This window comes from Jaculus jaculus, chromosome 10 (genome assembly GCF_020740685.1).
Source record: "Jaculus jaculus isolate mJacJac1 chromosome 10, mJacJac1.mat.Y.cur, whole genome shotgun sequence".
Taxonomy (NCBI): Eukaryota; Metazoa; Chordata; class Mammalia; order Rodentia; family Dipodidae; genus Jaculus; species Jaculus jaculus.
The window spans coordinates 3,813,854-3,838,217 of NC_059111.1; the positions used below are offsets into that span (position 1 = coordinate 3,813,854).

At 44.5% G+C, this 24,364-nt stretch overlaps 1 protein-coding gene across 6 annotated transcripts in view; it reads right to left on the reverse strand.

Moving 5' to 3' along the window:
• The window catches only part of Nedd4 (NEDD4 E3 ubiquitin protein ligase), a 121,699-nt gene that overhangs the window by 56,788 nt on the left and 40,547 nt on the right, over positions 1-24,364 (reverse strand). The window contains exon 4 of one of the 6 annotated variants that reach the window (XM_045161030.1): positions 21,635-23,109. The exons of 2 other annotated variants lie outside the window; for them this stretch is intronic. In XM_045161030.1, coding sequence (XP_045016965.1) covers positions 21,635-23,044 — 1,410 coding nt within the window. In that variant the 5' untranslated portion in view covers positions 23,045-23,109. Of the gene's footprint in view, positions 1-21,634; positions 23,642-24,364 lie in introns of those variants that run through there. 3 more of the 6 variants (XM_045161031.1, XM_045161029.1, XM_004662488.2) reach the window with 3 other exon arrangements.

Sequence of the window (24,364 nt, forward strand, 5' to 3'; positions counted from 1 at the left end):
ACAGTACAGCCAAGGTTTCTAACTTTTGTCTCAAGCCAGGCTTTTATCCATAAAAATGCAACATAGAATAGTGCATAGTATTTCAGTTTTCAGACTTAGATATCATTTTTCCTACTTTTTTTTTGTTCATTTTTTATTTATTTATTTGAGAGCGACAGACACAGAGAGAAAGACAGATAGAGGGAGAGAGAGAGAGAATGGGCGCGCCAGGGCTTCTAGCCTCTGCAAACGAACTCCAGACACGTGCGCCCCCTTGTGCATCTGGCTAACGTGGGACCTGGGGAAGCGAGCCTCGAAACGGGGTCCTTAGGCTTCACAGGCAAGCGCTTAACCGCTACGCCATCTCTCCAGCCCTCCTACTTTTTTTTGACAGCTTCCGTAAGTATAGACAATAAACTGTGCTATCCCCCCCCCATATCAGCACCGTTTTTTTTTTTTTTTTTTTTTTTGAAGCAGGGTCTCGCTCCAGCCCAGGCCGACCTGGAACTCACTGTGTAGTCTCAGGGTGGCCTCAAACTCATGGTGATCTTCTTACTTTGGTCTCCTGAATACTGGGGTTAAAGGTGTGTGCCACCACACCCTGCTCTTTCATTATTTCTAAGACCTTGTCCGGTACTAGTGGTTTCAACTGGCTGGATGCTACATCACTGCAATGGAATGCCAACCTTTATTTAACTCATGTCCTGCTAACAGGCACTTAGACTGATTCTAATTTTTTGCATTACAAATGATACCACAATCAACAATTTATGTTTACCATTTTGAGTTCCATATACATGTATGTGTGTATGTGTATATGTGTGTGTGATATGTGAGTGTAAGGCACACACATGGAGGTCACAGGACAACCTCAGGGTGTTCACTGGTCCTCCTTCCACCTGATTTAAGACTGGCTTCTTTTGTGGTTTTGCTAGCTTCGGGATTCTCCTGGCTCTGCCTCACATTGCCATAGGCATGTTGGGATTACAGACGTGTGTGCCACACGGGAGATGAAATTTGAACTACAGTTGACAGGTTTGTGGATCAAGTGCCTTTAACCACTGAGCAATCTTCCCTCCCCAATAATTTTTATCTTATATAATAATAACTGAATGTTGCAAAAAAGAATTTTCTAGGTGAACCAAAAGCCAATATGAACTTAAGTTACCGATTTCCAAAAACAAGACAAAAGATTAAAGATCAAAAGGCTTACATCTGCATCATTATTTTTTGTTTTTTCATTTTTTGAGAAGTGTCTCATATGGCCCTCACTGGCCTCAAATTCACTATGTAGCCCAGGCTAGCCTTGAACTCATGGCTTCCTTCCTCAGCTTCCTAAGTATAGTATAGGTGTGTACCACCACACCTGGCTTGCATTAGTATCTTTTTTAAAAAAAAAAAAAAAACTTTGTTTGTTTTTTTTGTGGTAGGGTCTCACTCTAGCCCAGGCTGACCTGGCATTCACTATGTCGTCTCAGGGTGGCCTTGAACTCACATTGATCCTCCTACCTCTGCCTCCCAAGTGCTGGGATTAAAGGCGTGCACCACCATGCCCGGCTTAAAAAACTTTTTTTTTTTCAAGGTAGGGTCTCACTCTAGTCCAGGCTGGCCTGGCCTCTAAGTCACAGTGATCCACCTACCTCTGCCTCCCAAGTACTGGGATTAAAGGCGTGTGTCATAACACCCAGACCATTTTATTTATTTATTTATTTATGAGCATAGATGATAGATAGATAGACAGACAGATGCTATGTATAAGTATATGGGTGCACTAGGATCTGCTGCTGCTGCTGCAAACAAAATCCAGATGCAAGTGCCACTTTGTGCATCTGGCTTTATGAGGGTACTGTGGAACTGAAACTGGACCAGCAGGCTTTGTAAGCAAGTACCTTAAACTGCTAAGCCATCTCCCCAGCCCTGAATGAATATCTGAACACTGTAACTTCAGTCTTTACATAAGAGTCCCTAAATCCAATGTCGTGATCCTCTGTATGGATGAGTTCTAAAACAGAACTAGAGCAGGCAGTAAAAAGGAAAGTAAATAAACCTATAACTACAAATACATTCAAGCCCTTGTAAAGCATGCTGTTTAAATTAGGCCAAAAGGTAAAGAGATATCTCAGAGATCATAAAGAATGGAATCAGGGGCTGGAGTGGTTAAAGGCACTGGCTTGCAAAGACTGCCATGGGTTCAATTCCCCAGTAACCACATAAACCCAGATGTACAAAGTAGCATATGCATCTGGAGTTTGTTTGTTTTTTTTGCAGTGGCAAGAGGCCCTGGTGCACCTCTCCCTCTGTCAAATGTGTTTAAGGGCTGGAGATATGGCTTAGCAGTTAAGGCACTTGCCTGCGAAGTCTAAGGTTCAATTCCCCAGTACCCATGTAAGCCACAAGCACAGGGTGGTGCAAGCCTCTGGATTTCATTTGCAGTGGTTGGAGACTCTGGATGCCCATTCTCTCTCTCACAAATAAATAAATATTTTTAAAAATCTTTATAAAAAAAGAAAAAAATATTTTAAAATGTTTAATAAGTCCAACAATTTTTTAAACTTTGGTTTTTTAAGGGGGGGGTGGAAAGAAAGACAGATATATAGAGAGAGAGAATGGATGTGCCAGGACCTTCAGGCACTGCAAACAAACTCCAGATGCATACGCCCCTCTGTGCATGTGGTTTATATGGGTCCTGGGAATCAAACCCCAGTGCTTTGGCTTTGGAGGCAAGTGCCTTAACCGCTAAACTATTTCTTCAATCCCAAAATACTATTAGAAGCAGTGTGTATTGTATGTGTCTAAAATAAATGACAATGAGAAAACAAGTTTGCATTTATCCCAACTCCCTTCTCTCAAAAAAGGGAGGGTTATCCCATTGCTTCCTATTTCAATTGTGTCTTTGTAGCTGTGTGATCAAAATCAGGCGTTGTGCCTACTTGGCACATTCTCTCTCACCTAAATGTCCAGCCCCACGTTTCTATTTCTTCTTGTTGTTTTCTTTTTTGGTTTTTTTGAGGTAGGTTTTCACTCTAGCCCAGGCTGACCTGGAATTCACTATGTAGTCTCAAGCTGGTCTTGAACTCAGAATGATCCTCCTACCTCTGCCTCCCAAATGCTGGGATTAAAGGCGTGAGCCACCACGCCTGGGATAGGGGATATGAATGGGTGCACAAGGGCCTCCAGCTGTTGCAAACAAACTCCAGACTCATGCACCACTTTGTGCATCTGACTTTATGTGGGTACTGGGGAATCAAAGTCGGATTGTTAGATTTTACAGGCAAGCACCTTAACCACTGAGCCATCTCCCAAGCCCCAATTTCTATTTCTGAATAAAGGAACATAATAATAAGACTACATGTATAAAGTTACAATTTATCCAGCTAACTAGCTATGGGCTGGGGAGGTGGCTCAGTGGGTAAAGGTGCTTGATTGCAAAGCATCCTAGCCTGGGTTCAATTCCTCAGCACTCATGTAAAGCCAGATGCACAAAATGGCAAATGGGCCTGGAGTTTGTTTGTAGCAGCAAGGGACCCTGGAGCGTACACACACACACACACACACACACAAAATGAATAAATAAATTTTTGAAAAGTTAACTAGCTGAGCTGGAGAGATGCTCAGTGGTTAAGGTGTGCCTGCAAAGGCTAAGGACCCAAGTTCAATTCCCCAGTACCCTCATAAAGCCAGATGTACAAGGTGGCTTGTGAATCTGGAGTCTGCTTGCAGTGGTTAGAGCCCCTGAAGCACTATTCTCTTTCCCTCTCTGTGTGCCTTTCTCCCTCTCTCTCTTATAAATATGTTTTATGTATTTATTTATTTGTTTGTTTGAGAGAGAGAGAGAGAGAATGGGCATACCAGTTGCAAACAAACTCCAGATGCATGCGCCTCCTTGTGAATCTGGCTTACGTGGGTTCTGGAGAGTCAAACCGGGATACTTTGGCTTTGCAGGCAAATGCCTTAACCACTATGCTAACTCTCCAGAACCCCCCCCCCTTAAGTAAATACATAAAGTTAACTATCCATGTAACTGATAAGAGGGATAAGGTTCTCCCTTTTAGAAAAAAGTGTTCATATTTTATTATTAAATTCTTGATTAATCCCCTAAAATAATGATACTGGTTTTTTTTTTCCTCTCCTAGGGGAAAGGAAGGGTAAACTTGTAAAGAAGCTAGTTTCCCTGGACATCATTTCTGCAGTTTAAATGAGAACCTAGACCAGCGGATGGATTATCTTTCATAGAGAAGAAAACTCAACTCAGCCCCCAGGATAGGAAAACCAGTAAACCACCCGACACCCCAAGCCACAGTCGGGCCACGAAGCAAGGCCGGGTCTTCCCTTAGCCAGTCTGGAGCCCGTGCGTTATCAGGGTCTTGCTGGTGGCAGAAAGTGGCATTCAAGGCCAGGATGAAAAAGGTAGGCAGACTGAAGGAGTGGGGTAGGTCACTGCACTCATTCAGACCTTTCTAAAGCGGGTGAGCAGGACTCAGAGAAACCCGTGTCTGAGAAGTCAGGGGCATCTCCTGCCACAGTGCTGATTCCTGCATCGTGCCCAAACGACTGCTGCATCCTTGCTGGTCCATGCCCTCCACATCATAGAATGCTTTGCTGAGTATAAACAGCTTGGGTTTTTCTTTTTTGGCGGGGGGGGGGGGGATGGGGGATAGACGTGTGCGCCATGCATGCATGTGTGTGATGTGCATGTCCGGTGCACAAGCCATGTAGGCCAGAGGAGAATGTCTGGGTGTACTCCTGTTTTGCTCTTCTGTGTTTCTTTGAGATGGTGTCTTCCATTTAACCCAGGGTTCTTTTTTTCAAACTGGCTAATCTCTGTCTACCACAAGCCTGAAGCTGTAAGCATGCGTAGCCATTCACAGCTGCTTACTGGGAATCAGGGATTGAACTCATGGTCAATCAGGCTCTCATGCCTGTGTGGCAGGTGCTCTGAAATACTGAGCCACCATCCCAGTCCCTAAATAGCTAGTTTTTACAAACAAGTGAAAAACCTGAAACAAAGATGGTAAATTATGATGTTCCATTTTAATCTCTAAAAAGTCGTTAATAATTTGGAATTTATCTCTTGGTCTTAAGTATCTCTACAGGCAAGGTACAGAGGACTGTAACAAAGATAAACAGTTTTACTTCCGGGTGTATTTTGAATGTGAAATGTTTCCTGCAGGCTCAGGTGTTTGAACATCTTGTTCCTGGCCAGGAGCACTGTTTTGGGAAGATGTGGAGCCTTTTACCAGACGAGGCCTGGCTGTAGGTCACTGGGAGGCGTGCTCTGAGGGTTACAGCCAGGTTCTGCTTCTGGCCCTGTCTCCATTAGTGATGAGAGTAGAGCGGTGCCACACCACACCCCGCAGGTCACATGGGCAACGGTGGTCTCAACTCAGGCCTTTCTGCTGGCACAGCAAGCACTTTGCCCACTAAGCCACATTCCTAGCACACATGACAGCCTTAAAAGAGTTTATTTATGTATTTATTGGAGAAAGAGATTAAGAGAGAGAGAGAAACTGGGCACACCAGGTCCTCTAACGAACTCCAGACACATGCACACCTTGTGCATTTGGCTTGCATGGGTACTGGGGAATCGAACCTGGGTCTTTTGGCTTCACAGGCAAGCTATCTCTCCAGCCCTCTTTCTACTTTTGTGTCTATTTGAACTTTTCCATAATAAGATGTGTAAAATTTTGGAAAATGAACAGGTAATTTATAATGATGCAGGCAGTTTGCAGTAGGTGTTAGGTGCACAAGGATGAAATGTACAGACGGTGTTAGAGGAGGAAGGGTGTACAGTATGTGACCAATAAAACTGATCAGGAAAAAAACCAAAGTAATTCTATACCTTTGTTAAAAATCATAGGAGAACCGGGCATGGTGGTGCATGCCTTTAATCCCAGCACTCGGGAGGCAGAGGTAGGAGGACTGCCATGAGTTCCAGGCCACCCTGAGACTCCATAGTGAGTTTCAGGTCAGCCTGGGCTAGAGTGAGACCCTACCTCGAAAAAACAAACAAAAAAAAACAATCACAGGAGAGATTTTAAGTGGCAATAATGGTAGCACCCAATAGCAAACTGCACTAGGAGGCCATTCTGGTAATTTCTTCCACCTCATTCTATTCTCAAATACTTTTGTTCTTTTGAATTCTTTTTAAATTTTTCAAAATTAATTTACTTATTTGCAAAGAGAGACAGAGAGAGAATGAGAGTAAACAGGCATGCCAGGGCCTCTAGCCACTGCAAACGAACTGTAGATGCATGCATCCCTTTCTGCATCTAGCTTTACATGGGTTCTGGGGAATCAAACATGGGTTGTTAAGCTTTGCAGGCAAGCACTGTAATCGCTGAGTCATTCCTTCAGACCCTGAATTTTTTTTTTTTTTAATTGAGACAGGGTCTTACTATGGTCTTACTGGCTACATCCATAGACCAGGCTGGCCTCAAACTTGTGAACAACCTCATGTGTCTGCCTCTCAAGTGCTGGGATTACAGGTGTGAGCCACCATACTGGGTTCAAACACAATTTAATAGGATGGTCCTTTCCTATGAGTGACAGCATGTTTATACTTAAGTGTATTGTCGAGAATGCAAAAGGTAGGTAATGGAATTGGAGAGATGGCTCAGCAGGTAAGAGCACACCCTATGCAAACATGAGGGCCTGAGGCCACCTGCGTCTGGCTCCCCAGCACCTACGTAAATAGATAGGCTTGGCTCCACAGGTCTGTAACATGACTACTGCAGGGAACAGAATCCGGAGAATTGCTGGGGCTCATGAAACGGCAAGCTCTAGAATCCGTGAAGAGCCTCCACCCCCCCCACCCCCACCCCCGCCTCAAGGAAGCATGTGCATGAGCAGTGGAGGAATGCCGACGTTCTCCTCTGGTCTCCAGAGTGCACAGGGCACATGCATCTGCACATGCCTGTACACATACCCCACCCATTCCACACACACACAGGCTGATAACCATGTTAAGGAAACCACTTTTTTCTAATTGTAAGGAATGTTTGACTTAACTACTGTAGGAGTAGATATGCTTCTAGAATATACCCAAAGTATGTTAGACAATGTATATGAAAATCAGTCATCTTTTACTGCAAATCAACCATCATTAACACCTTAAGAACTCAAAATAATACTTATAAGTTTGCTTAAAATTTTTTTTTATTTTTATTTATTTGAGAGCTACAGACAGAGAGAGAAAGAGGCAGAGAGAGAGACAGAGAGAGAGAATGGGCATGCCAGGACCTCCAGCCACTGCAGACGAACTCCAGATGCATGCGCCCCCTTGTGCATCTGGCTAATGGGTCCTGGGGAACCAAGCCTCGAACTGGGGTCCTTAGGCTTCACAGGCAAGTGCTTAATCGCTAAGCCATCTCTGCAGCCCTAAGTCTGCTTTTTAAAATTTTTATTTATTTATTTATTTATTTGAGAGAGAGAGAGAAGGTAAGAGAATGGGCACAGCAGGGCCCCTAACAGCTACAAAGGAACTGCAGATGCATGCGCCCCCTTGTGCATCTGGCTTCCGTGGGTCCTGGGGAACTGAACCTCAGACGTTTGCCTTTGCAGGCAAGCACCTTAACCACTAAGCCGTCTCTACAGACCAATAAATACCACTTTTAAGACATGGTTTACCCTGAGGTAACTCAGTTGTACAACCTGTGAAAAGAAATCACCTTCATTTCCAGTCTGTCACTAATTACGGCTATAAAACATGACGGGGCAGTCACTGGAAGTTTCTTCTCTGGAGACAGTGACCTCGGAAGAAAGACTCAATAGTGACAGGTGGTGGTCTTCCATCAGTGAAGCCCACCTACAACCAGCTTCAGTGACTCACCCTCAAACATGGGTTACAGGCAGCTGGAGGAGAATGTCCAGTCAAAAGGAACTGACAACAGTTAAAAGGTCAGATAGAAGCCCAGGCAATGCAGTACCCAGGACAAAACTTAAATCAGAAACTCTCTGTCCTAGCATATATGAGACATGAGGCTGTAGCCAGGCTTACAGAACAAGCAGGTGTTAGGGTAACGGTGATTTAAGAGTACAAGGTCAGGCATGCTTGCAATCCTGCACTTGGGAGGCAGAGCCAGGAGGATTATGGCAAGTTCAGGTCCAGCTTGGGCTACATAGCAAGATTCTGCCTCAAAACAATAATAAAACCCAACCAAACAAATAAAAAACAAGAACTTTAAAAATTAAAAATAACTAGGTTGCACCTGCTAATGGTGTTTGGCTAAATGGATTTGCCATGCCCACCAAACTGCCTTCTAAATATTTCTGTCCTTATGTTAATGTTACTCTCCCTTTTTGGTTAGAGAAGCTTCTCTTTTTCAGATGGCAGTGACCATTGGGGAGACTCAAAACTCATTAAAGTGCTGAGAAGAGATAGTGGAGTGTTCAGCACTGAGACATCTCTATCAGCCCCTCCGAGGCTCAGGGGCTGCTGTGGAAGAGGTGGTGGGAAGAGAGCAAGAGCCAAAGGAAGGGGAGGAGTCTTTGCTGTGAATGCTGTGAGTCTTCCAAACACAAGGTGGCTGCTGCGTTAATGACCTCACAGCGGATGGTGCTACCTACACAAAATCTGCAGAGTAGGAGAAAAAAATAATGATGCCATCAAAATAGAAGAGAGATCAGTTGGAAAGAAGGGATTTAGTTGAGGGGGTTAGGGGAGGAGGACAAAGGAGGGTGGTGAGCGGGGGATAATGATCAAGGTACAATGTTTATATGTATGGAGGTTGTCAATAAAAAGTTAAAAAGAATAGCCAGGTTGCAAAGGTGGCTCAGTGAAGAGTGCTCAGTGGGCAGGCATGAAGGCTAGAGTCTGGACCCCCAGCACCCACCTAAGTGCCTGTGGCCATGGTGACCCACCTGTAATCCCAGCACTTGGGAGGCAGAGGGTCAGTCATTGGGTCAAGCTGGCTGGGTGAACTAGTCAAGTTACCGAGCTCATGATTCAAGTGAGACTCTGCCTCAGTAAAGAAAGCAGAGTGATGGAGGAAGACACCTGATGTCAGCTCGTGGCCTCCACACACATGTGTATATATGCACACACATCACATACAAAAAAAATGATCAAAAGTAGCCATGAATTTAAAATTAAAGAGAAAGGAAAATTTGGGAGGGATTTTTCAGAAAACATAATAAAGGGGTAAAGAAACAGAAGAGTAAAATCAACTATTGGATGGATAAAAGAATTGCATACTTGGATTAATAGGAATTCGAGGAAGATAGAGAAGATGAAAGAAAATTGGGCACATGTGTTTCCGTGATCACATGCAAATTAAAATGATCTAGGCAGTGCCATGCCTCAAAGTTTAGGTGTCTGACTGCTTGCATATGGAGGTCATTACATGCTGTGGCACTTCTTTTCTCTGATTGTTGTCTGCCAATTATGCTGTCTTCTCATCTCATTTATAAGGTCTTCATATCCCAGGATAATTTTTGCCACTTATGGCAGGCACATATTATATTTCTGATAAGTGCTTGTTGAACTCATTTGCTTTGAAGACGACTTGAGTTTCCATTAAACTCTGTGGCTCCTGAGGAGAGTTCAGCCCTGGTACCAAAGCAAAGGGCATTCTCAGCTTAAACGGGCACTGAAACTCCAACAACGACCTGGGGAGCCCAGCCTCAGATCAAGTTTGGAAGTCATCTTATTAAACATGGATGAATGAAGCCAGTCCAGCGGTCCACCTTGTTTAAATCAAAGTCCTCGTCCACTGAGTCCTCCCTGCAGAAAGTCTGATGCGAGCCTCTACCCAGACATGTGTTTATGGTACTGGTTAGCAGAGTATGTAGGCTATGAATCAGACTCTACTGTGGAAACTAATCCTTGAGTCACAATCATAATATACCACTGGCACACACCCCAGGGACAAGGTCATCATCTAACAGTGCCATTCTTCCCTGAAAAGGAAGTGTAGAGTGGCTCCCCATGCATCATGACCATGACAGTCACCACGTAAGTATCCTAGCGTGGTGATGTGTCTGTGCCAGGTTGTTGCGTCAGCCTCACCTACCAAGACCCTGCAGTAATTCATCAATTTACTCTCTTACTGAAGATCAATTCTGAGCTAGTCTCTGTTCTAGGTGGCAAGGGCACAGCAGCGAGCTAGCCAAAAAGTCCTTCACTGAGGGCATAATCTTCAAGAAGATCACCTGTTGGCTTCAGCTCTTCTTCCTCTCTGCTCAAGTCTGGAGAATTTATGTGTTCCTAGGATTTTTTTATTTGCAAGGAGAGAGTGAGAGAATGTGTGTGACAGGGCCTCAGATGCACGTGCCACTTTGTGCATTTGGCTTTACATGGAAACTGGGAATTGAACTCTGACCAGTGGGCTTTGCAAGCAAGAACCTTTAACTGCCAAGCCATCTATCTCCACAGCCTCTCTCTCTTCTCACTTTTTAAAAATTTCATTTTTTGCTTTTTTTTTTTTTTTTCAAGGAAGGGCCTCAGTCTCTAGCCCAGGCTGACCTGGAATTCACTCTGTAGTTTCAGGGTGGCCTTGATATTTTCTCATTTTTGACCTAGAATGTCTTATGAGCTACCTTAAGATTAGGCTAAGCCATGAGCATCCACAAAGGGTACAAAACAACCACAAAAGAAGTTTTAAAGTTGCATCAACATAAGAACAGTTGCTTAGATTTTTAAATGCCGGCTTATATTTGAAAAGTAATGTATGGCTTTATGTAGCATGATGAGGGTATGAAACATGATCTCTAATGTTCTCCTGTAAGATATCAAAAGGAGAACTCATGACTTGGCACTAATTATATAGCAGCCCAGTTCATCATGTAATGCAATATAACACTTAAGTCTCATTTTATTTATTGCACGGAGAGAGAGAGTTATGAATGAACGGACATGCCAGGGCCTCTAGCCCCTGCAAATAAATTCCAGATGCATGTGCCACTTTTTGCATCTGCCTTTACATGGGTACTGGGGAATCAAACCCTGGCCAGCTGACTTTGCAAGCAAGTGCCTTTAATCATTGAGCCAGATGCACAAAGTGGTCATGCATCTGGAGTCCATTTGTAGCAGCTAGAGACTCTGGTGCACCCACTCACTCCGTCTCTCTTCAATCTCTCATTGCCTGCAAATACATTGAAATATTTTAAAAATAACACGATTCATAATTAAAACAAATAAATTCAGAGACTTAAGTAAAATTCCATGCCCTGTAGACCAGCATCTTTAAAAAACATATTTTATTTATTCGAGAGAGAGAGACAGAGAAAGAGACAGAATGGTTGCACCAGGGCCTCCAGCCACTGCAAACGAACTCCAGACACACGCACTATCTTGTATGTCTGGCTTAAGTGGGTAGTGGGGAATTGAACCTGGATTTTTAGGCTTTGCAGGCAAGTACCTCAACTGCTAAGCCATCTCTCCAGCCCTAGACCAGTATTTTTAAGTTCTTAAGTAAAATTATAACATAATCCTAGCTTTTCTTTTTATGTGAGACAGGGTCTCCTATAGCCCAGTCTGGACTCAAACTCCCAATGCAGCTGATGATGACCTTGAACTCCCGATCCTCCTGCTTCCACTCCCCACATGCTGAGGTGACGGGCATGCACCACCACACCCAGTGTGCTGGGCTGAGGATCAGACCCGGAGCTTTACACATGCTAGGTGAGGTAAGCACTCCACCAACTGAGCTATGTTCCCAGCTCTAACCCTGAAAATTTCAAAGTCAGTATTCCCTGCAGCTGGGAAGATGGCTTAGCAGTTCAAGGCACTTGCTTGCAAAGCCTGCCAGCCAAGGTTTGATTCTTTAGTACCCAGGTAAGGCCAGACACACAATGCGGTGCATCCATCTAGAGTTTGTTTGCAGCTGCAGAAGGCCCTGGTGTGTTTATACTCTTTTTCTGATAGTCTCTCTTCTTCAAATAAAATTTTTTTTAATGTTTTAAAAATTTAAAAATCAATGTCAGAATTCTCTAACAGTTACACTAAAGTCCTTGTATAAGGGAAGTAGACCACCTTGGTCTTGAATTTTTCTTGATCCAAATAACCTCTTTATTTTATTTTTTCAGTTTTTCGAGGTAGGGTCTCACTCTAGCTCAGGCTGACCTGGAATTCACTATGTAGTCTCAGGGTGGCCTTGAACTCATGGCGATCCTCCCACCTCTGCCTCCCGAGTGCTGGGATTAAAGGCGTGTGCCACCATGCCTAGCCAAATAACCTCTTTACCATAATATGATCTTAATCAAATAAATACTAGCTTGAATGTCTAAGTGCATGTCAAAGTCTTAGCAGTCATCTCATTACTTGCCATAGGTGCATCTCTGGTTTCCCTCTGAGGCAAGAGGGTGAGCCACTAACCAGGAACCAAGAGAAGCTTCTTTCTACAAAGTTTCTGCTTGTATACCCATCAATTGTTCACTACAATGGCGTTTCAGGGACTCACTAAACACTAAATACCTAAGTACAGTATGTTTGGAAGGCAATGACATTGGTACAATCTGTGAGCCTATTAGAAATACACATGCTTCAGGCAACACCCCAAACCTCCTGAACCAGAATCTGCATTTTAATAAACTCCCCAGGCTATTGATGTACACACAACCTGAAAATCACTGATCCAAGTGACATATTAGTAATTCATTCTCTAATTGTGATCCTTATGAAAACACTAGAGGGAGCTTACAAACAAGAACTTTCAAGCTGTTTTATGCAGGTAACTCAGAACAAGACATGAAAACATGACAGGTGCCTACATGCCACGCACCCAGACCCACTGTGCTGACATCTGAGGGCTTCCGTCCACGCTCTCAGAACCTCTGTGCTGACATCTGAGGGCTTCCGTCCACGCTCTCAGAACCTCTGTGCTGACATCTGAGGGGTTCTGTTCACATTCTCAGAACCTCGGTGGTTACATCTGAGGGCTTCCATCCACGCTCTCAGAACCTCTGTGCTGACATCTGAGGGGTTCTGTTCACATTCTCAGAACCTCTGTGCTTACATCTGAGGGGTTCTGTTCACATTCTCAGAACCTCTGTGCTGACATCTGAGGGCTTCCATCCACGCTCTCAGAACCTCTGTGCTTACATCTGAGGGGTTCTGTTCACATTCTCAGAACCTCTGTGCTGACATCTGAGGGCTTCCGTCCACGCTCTCAGAACCTCTGTGCTAACATCTGAGGGCTTCCGTCCACGCTCTCAGAACCTCTGTGCTGACATCTGAGGGCTTCCGTCCACGCTCTCAGAACCTCTGTGCTTACATCTGAGGGCTTCTGTCCACGCTCTCAGAACCTCTGTGCTTACATCTGAGGACTTCCGTCCACGCTCTCAGAACCTCTGTGCTTACATCTGAGGGCTTCCGTCCACGCTCTCAGAACCTCTGTGCTTACATCTGAGGGGTTCTGTTCACATTCTCAGAACCTCTGTGCTGACATCTGAGGGCTTCTGTCCACGCTCTCAGAACCTCTGTGCTGACATCTGAGGGCTTCCGTCCACGCTCTCAGAACCTCTGTGCTAACATCTGAGGGCTTCCGTCCACGCTCTCAGAACCTCTGTGCTGACATCTGAGGGCTTCCGTCCACGCTCTCAGAACCTCTGTGCTGACATCTGAGGGCTTCCGTCCACGCTCTCAGAACCTCTGTGCTGACATCTGAGGGCTTCCGTCCACGCTCTCAGAACCTCTGTGCTTACATCTGAGGGCTTCTGTCCACGCTCTCAGAACCTCTGTGCTTACATCTGAGGACTTCCGTCCACGCTCTCAGAACCTCTGTGCTTACATCTGAGGACTTCCGTCCATGCTCTCAGAACCTCTGTGCTGACATCTGAGGGCTTCCGTCCACGCTCTCAGAACCTCTGTGCTGACATCTGAGGGGTTCTGTTCACACTCTCAGAACCTCTGTGCTGACATCTGAGGGGTTCTGTTCACATTCTCAGAACCTCGGTGGTTACATCTGAGGGCTTCCATCCACGTTCTCAGAACCTCGGTGGTTATATCTGAGGGCTTCCATCCACACTCTCAGAACCTTGGTGGTTACATCTGAGGGCTTCCATCCAAACTCTCAGAACCCCGGTAGTTACATCTGAGGGTTTCTGTCCATGCTCTCAGAACCTTTGTGAGGGCTGGAGAGATGGCTTAGTGGTTAAGCACTTGCCTGTGAAGCCTAAGAACCCTGGTTTAAGGCTTGATTCCCCAGGACCCACGTTAGCCAGATGCACAAGGGGGTGCACGCATCTGGAGTTCGTTTGCAGCAGCTGGCGACCCTGGCACACCCATTCTCTCTCTCTCTCTATCTGCTTCTTTCCCTCTCTGTCTGTCACTTTCAAATAAATAAAATAAATAAATAAATAAAACCTCTGTAATTACATCTGAGGGGTTCCGTCCACACTCTCAGAATCTCTGTAGTTACATCTGAGGGGTTCAGTCCACACTCCCAGACCCAGGGTGGTTATATTTGGTCTCACTCTACCCCAGGCTGGCCTCGAGCTCATAGTGATTCTCTTACCCTGGGGCTTCCCAGTGCTGGGATTAAAGGCATGAGACACCATCCACCATGCCTGGCTTCACCTATTAAGCTTTTTTTTTTTTTTAATATTTTATTTGTTTGTTTATTTGAGAAAGAGAGAGAGGAAGAGGCAGGGAGAAAGATAGAATGGGCATGCCAGGGCCTCCAGCCATTGCAAAGGAACTTCAGATGCATGCGCCCCCTTCTGCATCTGGCTTACGTGGGTCCTGGGGAATCAAACTGGGGTCCTTAGGCTTCACAGGCAAACATCTTAAAACGCTAAGCCATTTCCCCAGGCCCTCCTTTTTTTTCTTTTCTTAATCTCTAATCTTGACATCATCGGAGTAGAGTTGGCAAGCCTCACCAGGGCCAACACAGAACACTGAACCAGACACTAGCCAAACTTTGTGGAAACGCTGACAAGATAATTGGTTTCCTTTCTCGGCACTCACTTGCTCCTTCTGTTAACCACCTTCCTGACCTCAGCATGTTGTCTAGCCATAGCCTTCTGCTTGGTCAGACGTTCAAGCCTGGCTTCCCAGGTCTACCCTGTGTCTTCCCGTCCATAATGTGAAGGCAGCATGAACCAGAATAGTAAGGCCTTATAACAGCTAGCACATGCAGGCTCTCCAACTTGTAATAAACTAAGACTGCCTCTTCCCCACCTAATTTCTACAAACAGGTTCTAAAGCCTTGTTTTGCTTTCTACATGGAGGTAGCAAAGGGGCTGAGAAAGTCCAAGTGACACTGTTCAAAGGATCTGTTATTATATGTGGATAGCTGGGGTCTGCATGGATGGCTGCGGTTGTGTATGGACAGCTGTGAGTATATGTGGGAAGTTGTGGGTCTATAGGTGCAGCTGTGGATCTGTGTGGGCAACTGTGGGTCCACAGAAGCAGCTGTGGGTCCGCCTGGGGCAACTGTGGGTCCACAGGGGCAACTCTAGGTCCGCATGGGCAGCTGTGTGTCCACAGTGACAGCTGTGCATATGCATGGGCAGCAGTGTGTCCACATCGACAGCTGTGCGTATGCATGGGCAGCAGTGTGTCCACATCGACAGCTGTGCGTATGCATGGGCAGCAGTGTGTCCACAGTGACAGCTGTGTGTATGCATGGGCAGCTGTGTGTCCACAGTGACAGCTGTGTGTATGCATGGGCAGCAGTGTGTCCACAGTGACAGCTGTGTGTATGCATGGGCAGCAGTGTGTCCACAGTGACAGCTGTGTGTATGCATGGGCAGCAGTGTGTCCACAGTGACAGCTGTGTGTATGCATGGGCAGCAGTGTGTCCACAGTGACAGCTGTGTGTATGCATGGGCAGCAGTGTGTCCACATCGACAGCTGTGCGTATGCATGGGCAGCAGTGTGTCCACAGTGACAGCTGTGTGTATGCATGGGCAGCAGTGTGTCCACATCAACAGCTGTGCGTATGCATGGGCAGCAGTGTGTCCACAGTGACAGCTGTGTGTATGCATGGGCAGCTGTGTGTCCACAGTGACAGCTGTGCGTATGCATGGGCAGCAGTGTGTCCACAGTGACAGCTGTGTGTATGCATGGGCAGCAGTGTGTCCACAGTGACAGCTGTGTGTATGCATGGGCAGCAGTGTGTCCACATCAACAGCTGTGCGTATGCATGGGCAGCAGTGTGTCCACAGTGACAGCTGTGTGTATGCATGGGCAGCAGTGTGTCCACATCGACAGCTGTGCGTATGCATGGGCAGCAGTGTGTCCACAGTGACAGCTGTGCGTATGCATGGGCAGCAGTGTGTCCACATCGACAGCTGTGCGTATGCATGGGCAGCAGTGTGTCCACAGTGACAGCTGTGCGTATGCATGGGCAGCAGTGTGTCCACATCGACAGCTGTGCGTATGCATGGGCAGCAGTGTGTCCACAGTGACAGCTGTGCGTATGCATGGGCAGCAGTGTGTCCACATCGACAGCTGTGTGTATGCATGGGCAGCTGTGTGTCCACAGTGACAGCTGTGTGTATGCATGGGCTATGTGTGTACAAGAGCAGCTGTGGGTCCACATGGGCAGTCTCAAGTTTCAACTCTTGCAGTTCCAGTGCCTTTGTCTCACGCTGTTGTTAGATCCAAGGTGACAGAACAGAGAGCTGTTCTGGAAAAGACAGTGCTTTCTTTTAGAGAGGGTGTGTGTCTAGTCCATTTAAAACCCACCACTACTATGAAGTAATAACTACATACATGTCTTGCCTACACCATCTCACACTCACTGTATGCTATTAACAAGCAACCCATGCTAGCTGTTCCTTCATACTTTGCTACTCTCTCTATGTGTGTATGTATGGATGTGTGGTGAGTGTGCACAGAGGTGCATGTGTGCAAAGGCCAATGGAGGATGCTAGGTGTCCTCCTTAATGACCTTTCCACCTTATTTCTTTGAGACAGAGTCTCTCACCAAATCTGGAGCTCCCTGTTTTTCTCTTAGACCGCTGTCCAGGGAGACCCAGCACCCTTCTTTGCTTGCCTCTCTCAGCACTGAGGTCACACACATGTACAACCATGCCCAGCTTTTTCTTAAGTGGGCACTGGGGATTGAACTTGGGCTCTCATGCTTGCTTGCAAGCATGCTTTCCCGCTTTATACTGTGTTAACCTGGTTTCAAACCTGGGTTTTCCCAGCTTACCCTTGCTAAAGTCACCAAGGGCCTTCTAATGGCTATGTCTAGTGATACTCAAGTGCTCACTGGCACTGCATGCTGCCCTCTGTCCTTTCCCAGGACTCCATGCCCCCGTGCTCTCCTCGTTCTCTGGACTCTCCATCAGCTCTCACCATCTCCCCAGGACACAAACTTAGTATTCTTCTCACCGGAGGAGGTGACGCCTTTCCTCGCTCAGCTCGTCCCTCCCGAGGTGCCGACCGCCTCCCCATGCACCGCTCTACGTGGCCAGCTCTGCTCTCCATCCTGCGCCACGCTCCCAGCTCCTCCAGTGACTCCAGCTGACAGCACCACCATCAGATAGCCTTTGCCCTGATGCACTCATCAAGGCACCCTTTCCTCCGCACCCTCCCAACGTCACCCTTCTTCCTGAACTCCCTACTCAGTCATATGAACTAAGAAAACCTTGAGTCATTTATAATTCATGGAGTCATAAATATTTACCTTTTAAAAGCATACGATGTCCACTGACTAACTACTCCCTATTAGCAAGAGACACGCTACTTTCTCTTCAGCACGAGGTCCCAGGCCTTCCTGGGATTCCTACACCTTCCAGAGCATCGCCTCTGCCCACAGCCCTCGGTGCCCACACAAATCACACTGAGCTACCCAAGGGCAGTTCTTTTGAATCTCTTGCCTTGCTTGTGCTGTGGTTTTTCTCACTCAGGGTCAATCCCCAGGCGATATCTGGCAATGTCTGGAGACATCTTTGGCTGGCACTCTGGAGAAGGGTCCTTCTGGCATCTAATGTGTAAAGGCCGGGCATGCTTTTAACCATCCTTCAGGGAACATAGCAGTCCCCCACAAAGAACCGCTTGCCCGCAAATGTCAGCGGTGCTGAGATGGGGAGCCCCTGCACTGGAATACCCTGCTAGGCTTTGCTGCCCGGTAGGTTCCAGTTTACCTATCAAGCAGGTCTCAGCTCCAGTGCAGGGGATCGGTGCACGCGAAGCTAAAGGCCATCCATGGCTACATGGGAGAGCAAGGCCAGCCTGAGCTGCGTGAGATCCTGTCTCAAAAAACCTTAAAAACTCAGCTCAAGTCTCACACTCTCTATGAAGTTTTCTTTAAACGTACATGTCTTTTTCCAGGAAATACAATGACGTTTTCCTTTCTCGTAGACACCTCTCTTTTAGCACATCACACATTAATTACTGAAACATCTTTTTTGTTTACCAGTGTGTCCCTATTACTAGAGTGGGAATTCTCTCAAACAGAGATTATATTCTGTTCATCTTTTATTCTGTGTCCAACATTCAAACATGTGCTAGATGAATTAAAGACTTATCTACAGAAATGCAAAGTATTTCCAAGCAAATAATTCTGCTCCCCAGATCTCTCTGAAGTCAATATTATAATTCTTCAGTTCTAAGACACATATTTTGGGTTCAATTTGTTGCATCACAGTTCTGGGGTCAACATTTATATGTAGTTTTTAATAGGAAAGATTAAGTGTTCAAGATAAACTTAACTAAATGTCTCTAGACAGTCAAATAAATTCTTTATAGAATAAGGGCTTGGAAAATACTGGAACACTAAAATAAATATGTATTTAAAAATTAATGTTATGTAAATAAAATAAATTATTGGAATTAGTACAATATTGATATTAGTAATAAAAACTTTGAAATAACTGAGTTATAAAATATTTAAAGTTACACCTATTAGGCTTAAGAATATATTTACTCAGAATTAAGTACAAGATAATGAACAAAAATGTCTATAATAAAAACATAAAATTTTTTAACAGACACATGAATATAAATGAATACTTGAAGGCATGTACAAGCTTGGGCAAAATTCCAAGGTACAATAAATAATAGAGTAATAAAATTTCTGAGTAGCCTAACAACACAAGAGATTCAAAAAATAACTGATAGGGAAAAATAAAACAATGCTAGAATAAGTTAACCACAGATTTTAGAAATCTCAATAATAATTTTGTAACTTCATAAGTACCTTCCTTGGCTCTTTGATCTGTTTCTTGACTGAACCTGTAAGATACTGTCCACAACATTAAACTGTCAAATTTCTTTTTCTTTTCTTTTGGCTTTTCAAGGTAGGGTTTCACTCTACCTCAGGCTTGACTTGGAATTCACTACATAGTCTTAGCCTGGCCTCGAACTCACGGCAATCCTCCAACCTCTGCCTCCCGAGTGCTGGGATGAAAGGTGAGCAATACACTGCCTTTATGCAAATAATACTGTATTTCAAAAGGCATCCGTTAGAAAATGCATGCCCGTTACTATGATACTCTCTGCTTTGCCTGAAGTCAGTGTTACCATGCAGCCTGCAAAGCTCCCCCTTCACGCTGAGCTGCAAACACACAACAGGCCCGTGTCCCTGATGCAGGTAGAGACTTTCGTCTGGTGGCTCGGTCCACGAGAGAGCAGTCTGCAGTCTCAGAGCCCCAGAAAGCAGGGTCTCTGGCCGCAGCGCTGACAGCCTCGCGGCTGCTGGGCCGGACAGCTGACACCAGAGCCCTAGTCTGGGATCAACCTGCTAGCAGCGCACCAGGCAGCGTATCAGAATACGCACCCAGACTCACTGGAGACACGGGAATATTTTGGGAACTGTTTATTTATAAGTGAGTTGCAATCTACCACTATAATTAGATTAATATATAATTGATGAACACAGGATTACTTTTGAAAGCTCATTATTGTTGCCACTGCTTTGTTTAGAGAAAGTAGGGCTGGCACCTTTCTCATGAAGAACCCTTGCTTTACTATGTACTAAGTAGGTCATCTTAGGACTCACACAATTTAACTGCTATATTGTTGATACTATTTTTATAAAGAGAAGTTACTTAGTGAAGTTTCAAGGGAGGAACAATTGAAGAGCTCTCAGACAAACTGCATATTTCTGGACTGTTTTATAACCCAATAATCTTTCAAAAAATAGAGTTGGCACAAAACTAGATATCTGGTTGTTACCAAAAAATTTTGTTAGTTTACCTAAAAGTTTAAATAAGACCAATGAGAATGCATGCCTTTAGCTGTGCAAAGGACATTCAATTTACATTTCATTCAATACATTCAAAATATCCTTTTTGAAAAGTATCAATAACAATAATGTTACCACAATATCAACTATTGTAAGGATATCCCTATAACTGTTCTAGGTTAATTATTCCCTTCAGATTATTTTGAATGTAAAACCAATGAATAAGTAACATTAATTGAACTAGCAGACTATTAATATACTGCTTCACAGTGTAACTTCATTTCTTTCGTTTTTCAGAGGTAGGAAGGGTAAATGGATTATAACTGCCTGAAAGTTGTTTGAGAAAATTTTTCTAAATGGAATTTATCACTCTAAAAGCATAGATCAGAACTCAAGGTCTAGTCTCCTTTCTTCCTCAGTAAAGTGGCTGTTTAGATGACCCTCTGGGAACTGGTAGCAATTATCACGTTTGCCAGATTCCAAGAGAAAGAAAATAATGATTACTTCATGTTTTATTTGCCGAAAGCTACTTGTCCAGAACTTGGGCTTCTTTTTTCCAATTTTTAATACAGATATTGGTTATTATATAAACAGGTAAAGTTTTTTTTTTTTTCCAAAAAACTATTGAGTTCTCATTTAAAACAAGTTTAGTCAGAAACATTTTAAAATTTCCTGGAATCTAGCAAGACCTTCCAAAGACAGAGATTTAAAAAACTATTTTAGTTGAAAACACTTTAAGTAGTTTTGAAAGGCCAAATTATATAAAGAGCTGGTCTGGCTAAGAGTCATTAGAGTTAAGTTACTAATATAATAGAGTAGAATTATCAAAACAAACTACTATGATAAATTGAAAATTATAGGAAAATTTAGGCAAATTCAGACATATAAAACTTAAAAATCAATATTGTTGAAAGAGTGAGTTACATTTTAGGAAAAGCAGTATCAACTGGTAACTGCAAAAAAATAGGGTGGAAACAAAATTCCTGTGGTCAGGGTATATATACATGCAAAACCCATTTATTTTTCCTCTGCTTCAAACATGTAATATAATAGTTTTTATCAGCAATCTTATAAGTACAAACACTTTAAAAAAGTTTTTCTTCTATCCTCATGTATAAAAAGATCTTCACAATTTTATATTTTTAGCTTAATATTTTAAGTGAGCCTTCTGTTTTATTATTTCACAACGTCTAAGGAGGGAAGAACACTAACCGACCATCTTAGAGGGTAGGGTGATGTGAAGTTGTACATTCAGATACTGCCTTACTTGAAAGAAAAATGTACCAAGATAAAATGTGATGAAATAAATGTCACTTAACGCTTGTGCTTGTATTCAGCAACGTCTCATGGCTTAAATCACCTAGGAAAGTTTTTTTTTTTTTTAAGAAAACCAACACGATTTATCCACTGATACAGTGGAAAACTATTGGGGGCACTCAAGGTTATAAATAAAGTTTACAATTACAAAATACTTGCTAGGGAGGTATATGAACTGCTAGTATAATTGATTATAACCAAATGTTTCTCTAGATGATTCTAATGTAAATCAGCGTTTAGGAAGTCTGAAGGAAACATACCTTACAAGCATTAGAGGATTCATTTGTGAAGTCTCTGGTGCTCTCCCCTGACAGACTGTCAATTTTCCCTTCATTTCCAGATGCAAACTTTATGAGCAGTTGGGATGGTCCCCCCTTAGAACAACTACGCTTTAGGCCAGATGAACAGGAAATGCTTGGGTAACTTCCTCCCAACGAAATACTTCTTTGTAAAACAGCATGGCTTTTGCTTATGTGTGGATTTGGTCTTTCCAACTGTCCGCTGATCTGTATTTGATGATCCACATGTGGGGTGGCTGGCACACAGGTGGGTGTTCGATGCACAGGTCTGGGACACTGTGAGTCTGAGCTCAGCTTTGCTTCTCGTTTGCAGTCACTGATTCCTGCTTCACAATCCAAGGCGCCTGCTTTCTGCTGGGTGAACTGCACAGAAACACAGGAGTAGCCCTCGGATGACTGCTCACAGACACTCTGTTTCGGATTACGGTTCGAAATGACAATTTTCTTCTTTGCATGGAGGGGCCGTATGTCTCTGGCCTCTCCAGCAGTGCAGGCCGCTCTAGATAACCGAAGACCGCTGACGGCCGTGGAGAGAAACCCCTTGGGGCTGGGAGCGTCTTCATGCTGAGTGGTGTCATTAGGGGAAACCATAAGCTGGTGTGAGGTCTGGTAGGGTCCTCTGCCAGGGGGAAGCACACCGGTGCTGGTCGGGGAGGTCGGCGGGGTGCTGGAAGGACTCCTAGGGAAGATGACTAAGGATGAACAGCGTTTCAGGGGAATCTTCCCATTCCTGGTCATCGGCAAGTTCACCATCTCTACCCCTTGCTCCAAGTCATCCTGGACAAAGGGGATAGCACTGGGACTCCGTGACAAGATCTCACAGGGGGTAGTGTTCCTGTTTGACACACCCACACCTCTAATGGAGGTGCTGTCAGAAGATATATGTCCTCCAAAAAAAGTGTCATCACTTGATGAAAAAGTATAACCACTACTGTCACTGAGCACACTGTTAGCATAGGACCCTCCACTGGCAATGCTTGCACATGACCCATGGTCACTGCCATTGCTGCTGTAAGACCCATGGTCACTGGCAGAGAAGTTACCAAGGCTACCAGCACGAATGACAGGAGTGCCCAGGGGGCTGCCCCCACTCACAGTGCTTAGCTCACCGTCCTTCAACACACAGGTCACTGAAGCATCGTCCCCATCAGTCAGGGAGGTGCCAGGCAGAGGGCACCCGCCGAACCCGGGCTGCAGGGAGACCTGCAGGCAGCTGCTCTTCTTGTGACTGTTTGCAGACGAGGGAACGGAGACACTGGGCTGAGACGTTACACTATCCTTTGCGGATGACGACGAGGCTGGTGCAGTCTGTCTGGGGGTCAGCTTCATCTGAACGACCTTCGCGAGCCCGGCTGGTCTCTGGAGGCACATGAGAGCCGGGCCGTCCGCGTCATCTCCGCAGGGTTCTGACAAAGGGTAAGTGTGGCTTCTCCTGGCTGCAAAGTGCAATCGTAAGCGTTGTGCCATTTGCTCTCATTTCCCAACATGTTAGGGGCCGAGAGTCCTAACAAAGATCCCTAATCCGAGGACGCGCTGGCAGCAGCTGCCCTGAGCCAAAGAAAAAACCATTTGTGGTGCCTAAAACTGCTATTTCAGGAGGAAAACATGAAACGCCAGATATCATGAGAGAAAAAGACGGCCGCAGTCCCAGGACTGACGTTTCCAAAATGTCTTGAATCTCTGGTAGTCAAAACGCCTTCACTTACAAAGTACTTGATTTCCAGCGACCTTTAAGCTGAGCTCAGCTGCCGCACTGACTCAAACACAGCCAACCTTGTTTCAATTATACCTTCTCCGTGTGCATGAATGAGTAACAAGCTTCTAGCGTCGCAAGCCCAGTTTTCTTCACCCCAGCTCTACTAAATGAACATTTAACTCCGTGAATCACGGTGCCTATGCGTTCTCCAGCAGGGCCTGACCACTAATATTTTTACCCAAAGGTATAGAATTACAGGAAGTTGGTAGGAATGAAACCCTGTGTAATTGAGTATCAAATCAAAGATTAAATTTCCAAATAGTAACCGTACTATCAAATCTAGTCATTAGTTTCGTGTACAAAGGGGAGTAGAGTGTTACATGTTATTTTAAAAATGAAGATATTCCAACACTTGTATAAATTTAAAAAAATCAAAACTTCGGGGCAAACTAAAACATTAAGCATTAAATCAAACAGATAAATATTTAAGCCTCCAAACTACCAGATATAAAAAGCAAAAGCTTACAGACTAAACTACAAAATGAGCATAAGAACAAAATACACGTTGGATGGAGGTCTCAGGGCAGGGGTGGGGGAAGAAAGAAAGAAAGAAAAGCTTAAGAGAAGCTGTCACTAAACATTTTCTCCTGTAATTTTAAGGCCTTTAGCAGCCAAGTGCTACAGTCTTTAAATGATGCCATTTATATTTTGACTATTAAAACCTTGCCAAGAAATAGCCTAGGCAAACATTCCATTAAAAATATATGCAGATTAGACAGAAAAGCTATACCCCAATATAGTCTGAACACATTGGATATTTTATTCCACTGTCTCTGCAAGTCACTCACTTAAGAGTGTTGTGGTGAGTAGAGAGGTCTGAAAGGATTTAACACATCAAATAAACATATCTCAATGCCAATTCTGTTCTGAAAAGAGCTCTTTGCTGGCCCCTACTGGAACTTTGAAAGAATCCATGTAGCTGTCTGATATCTGTA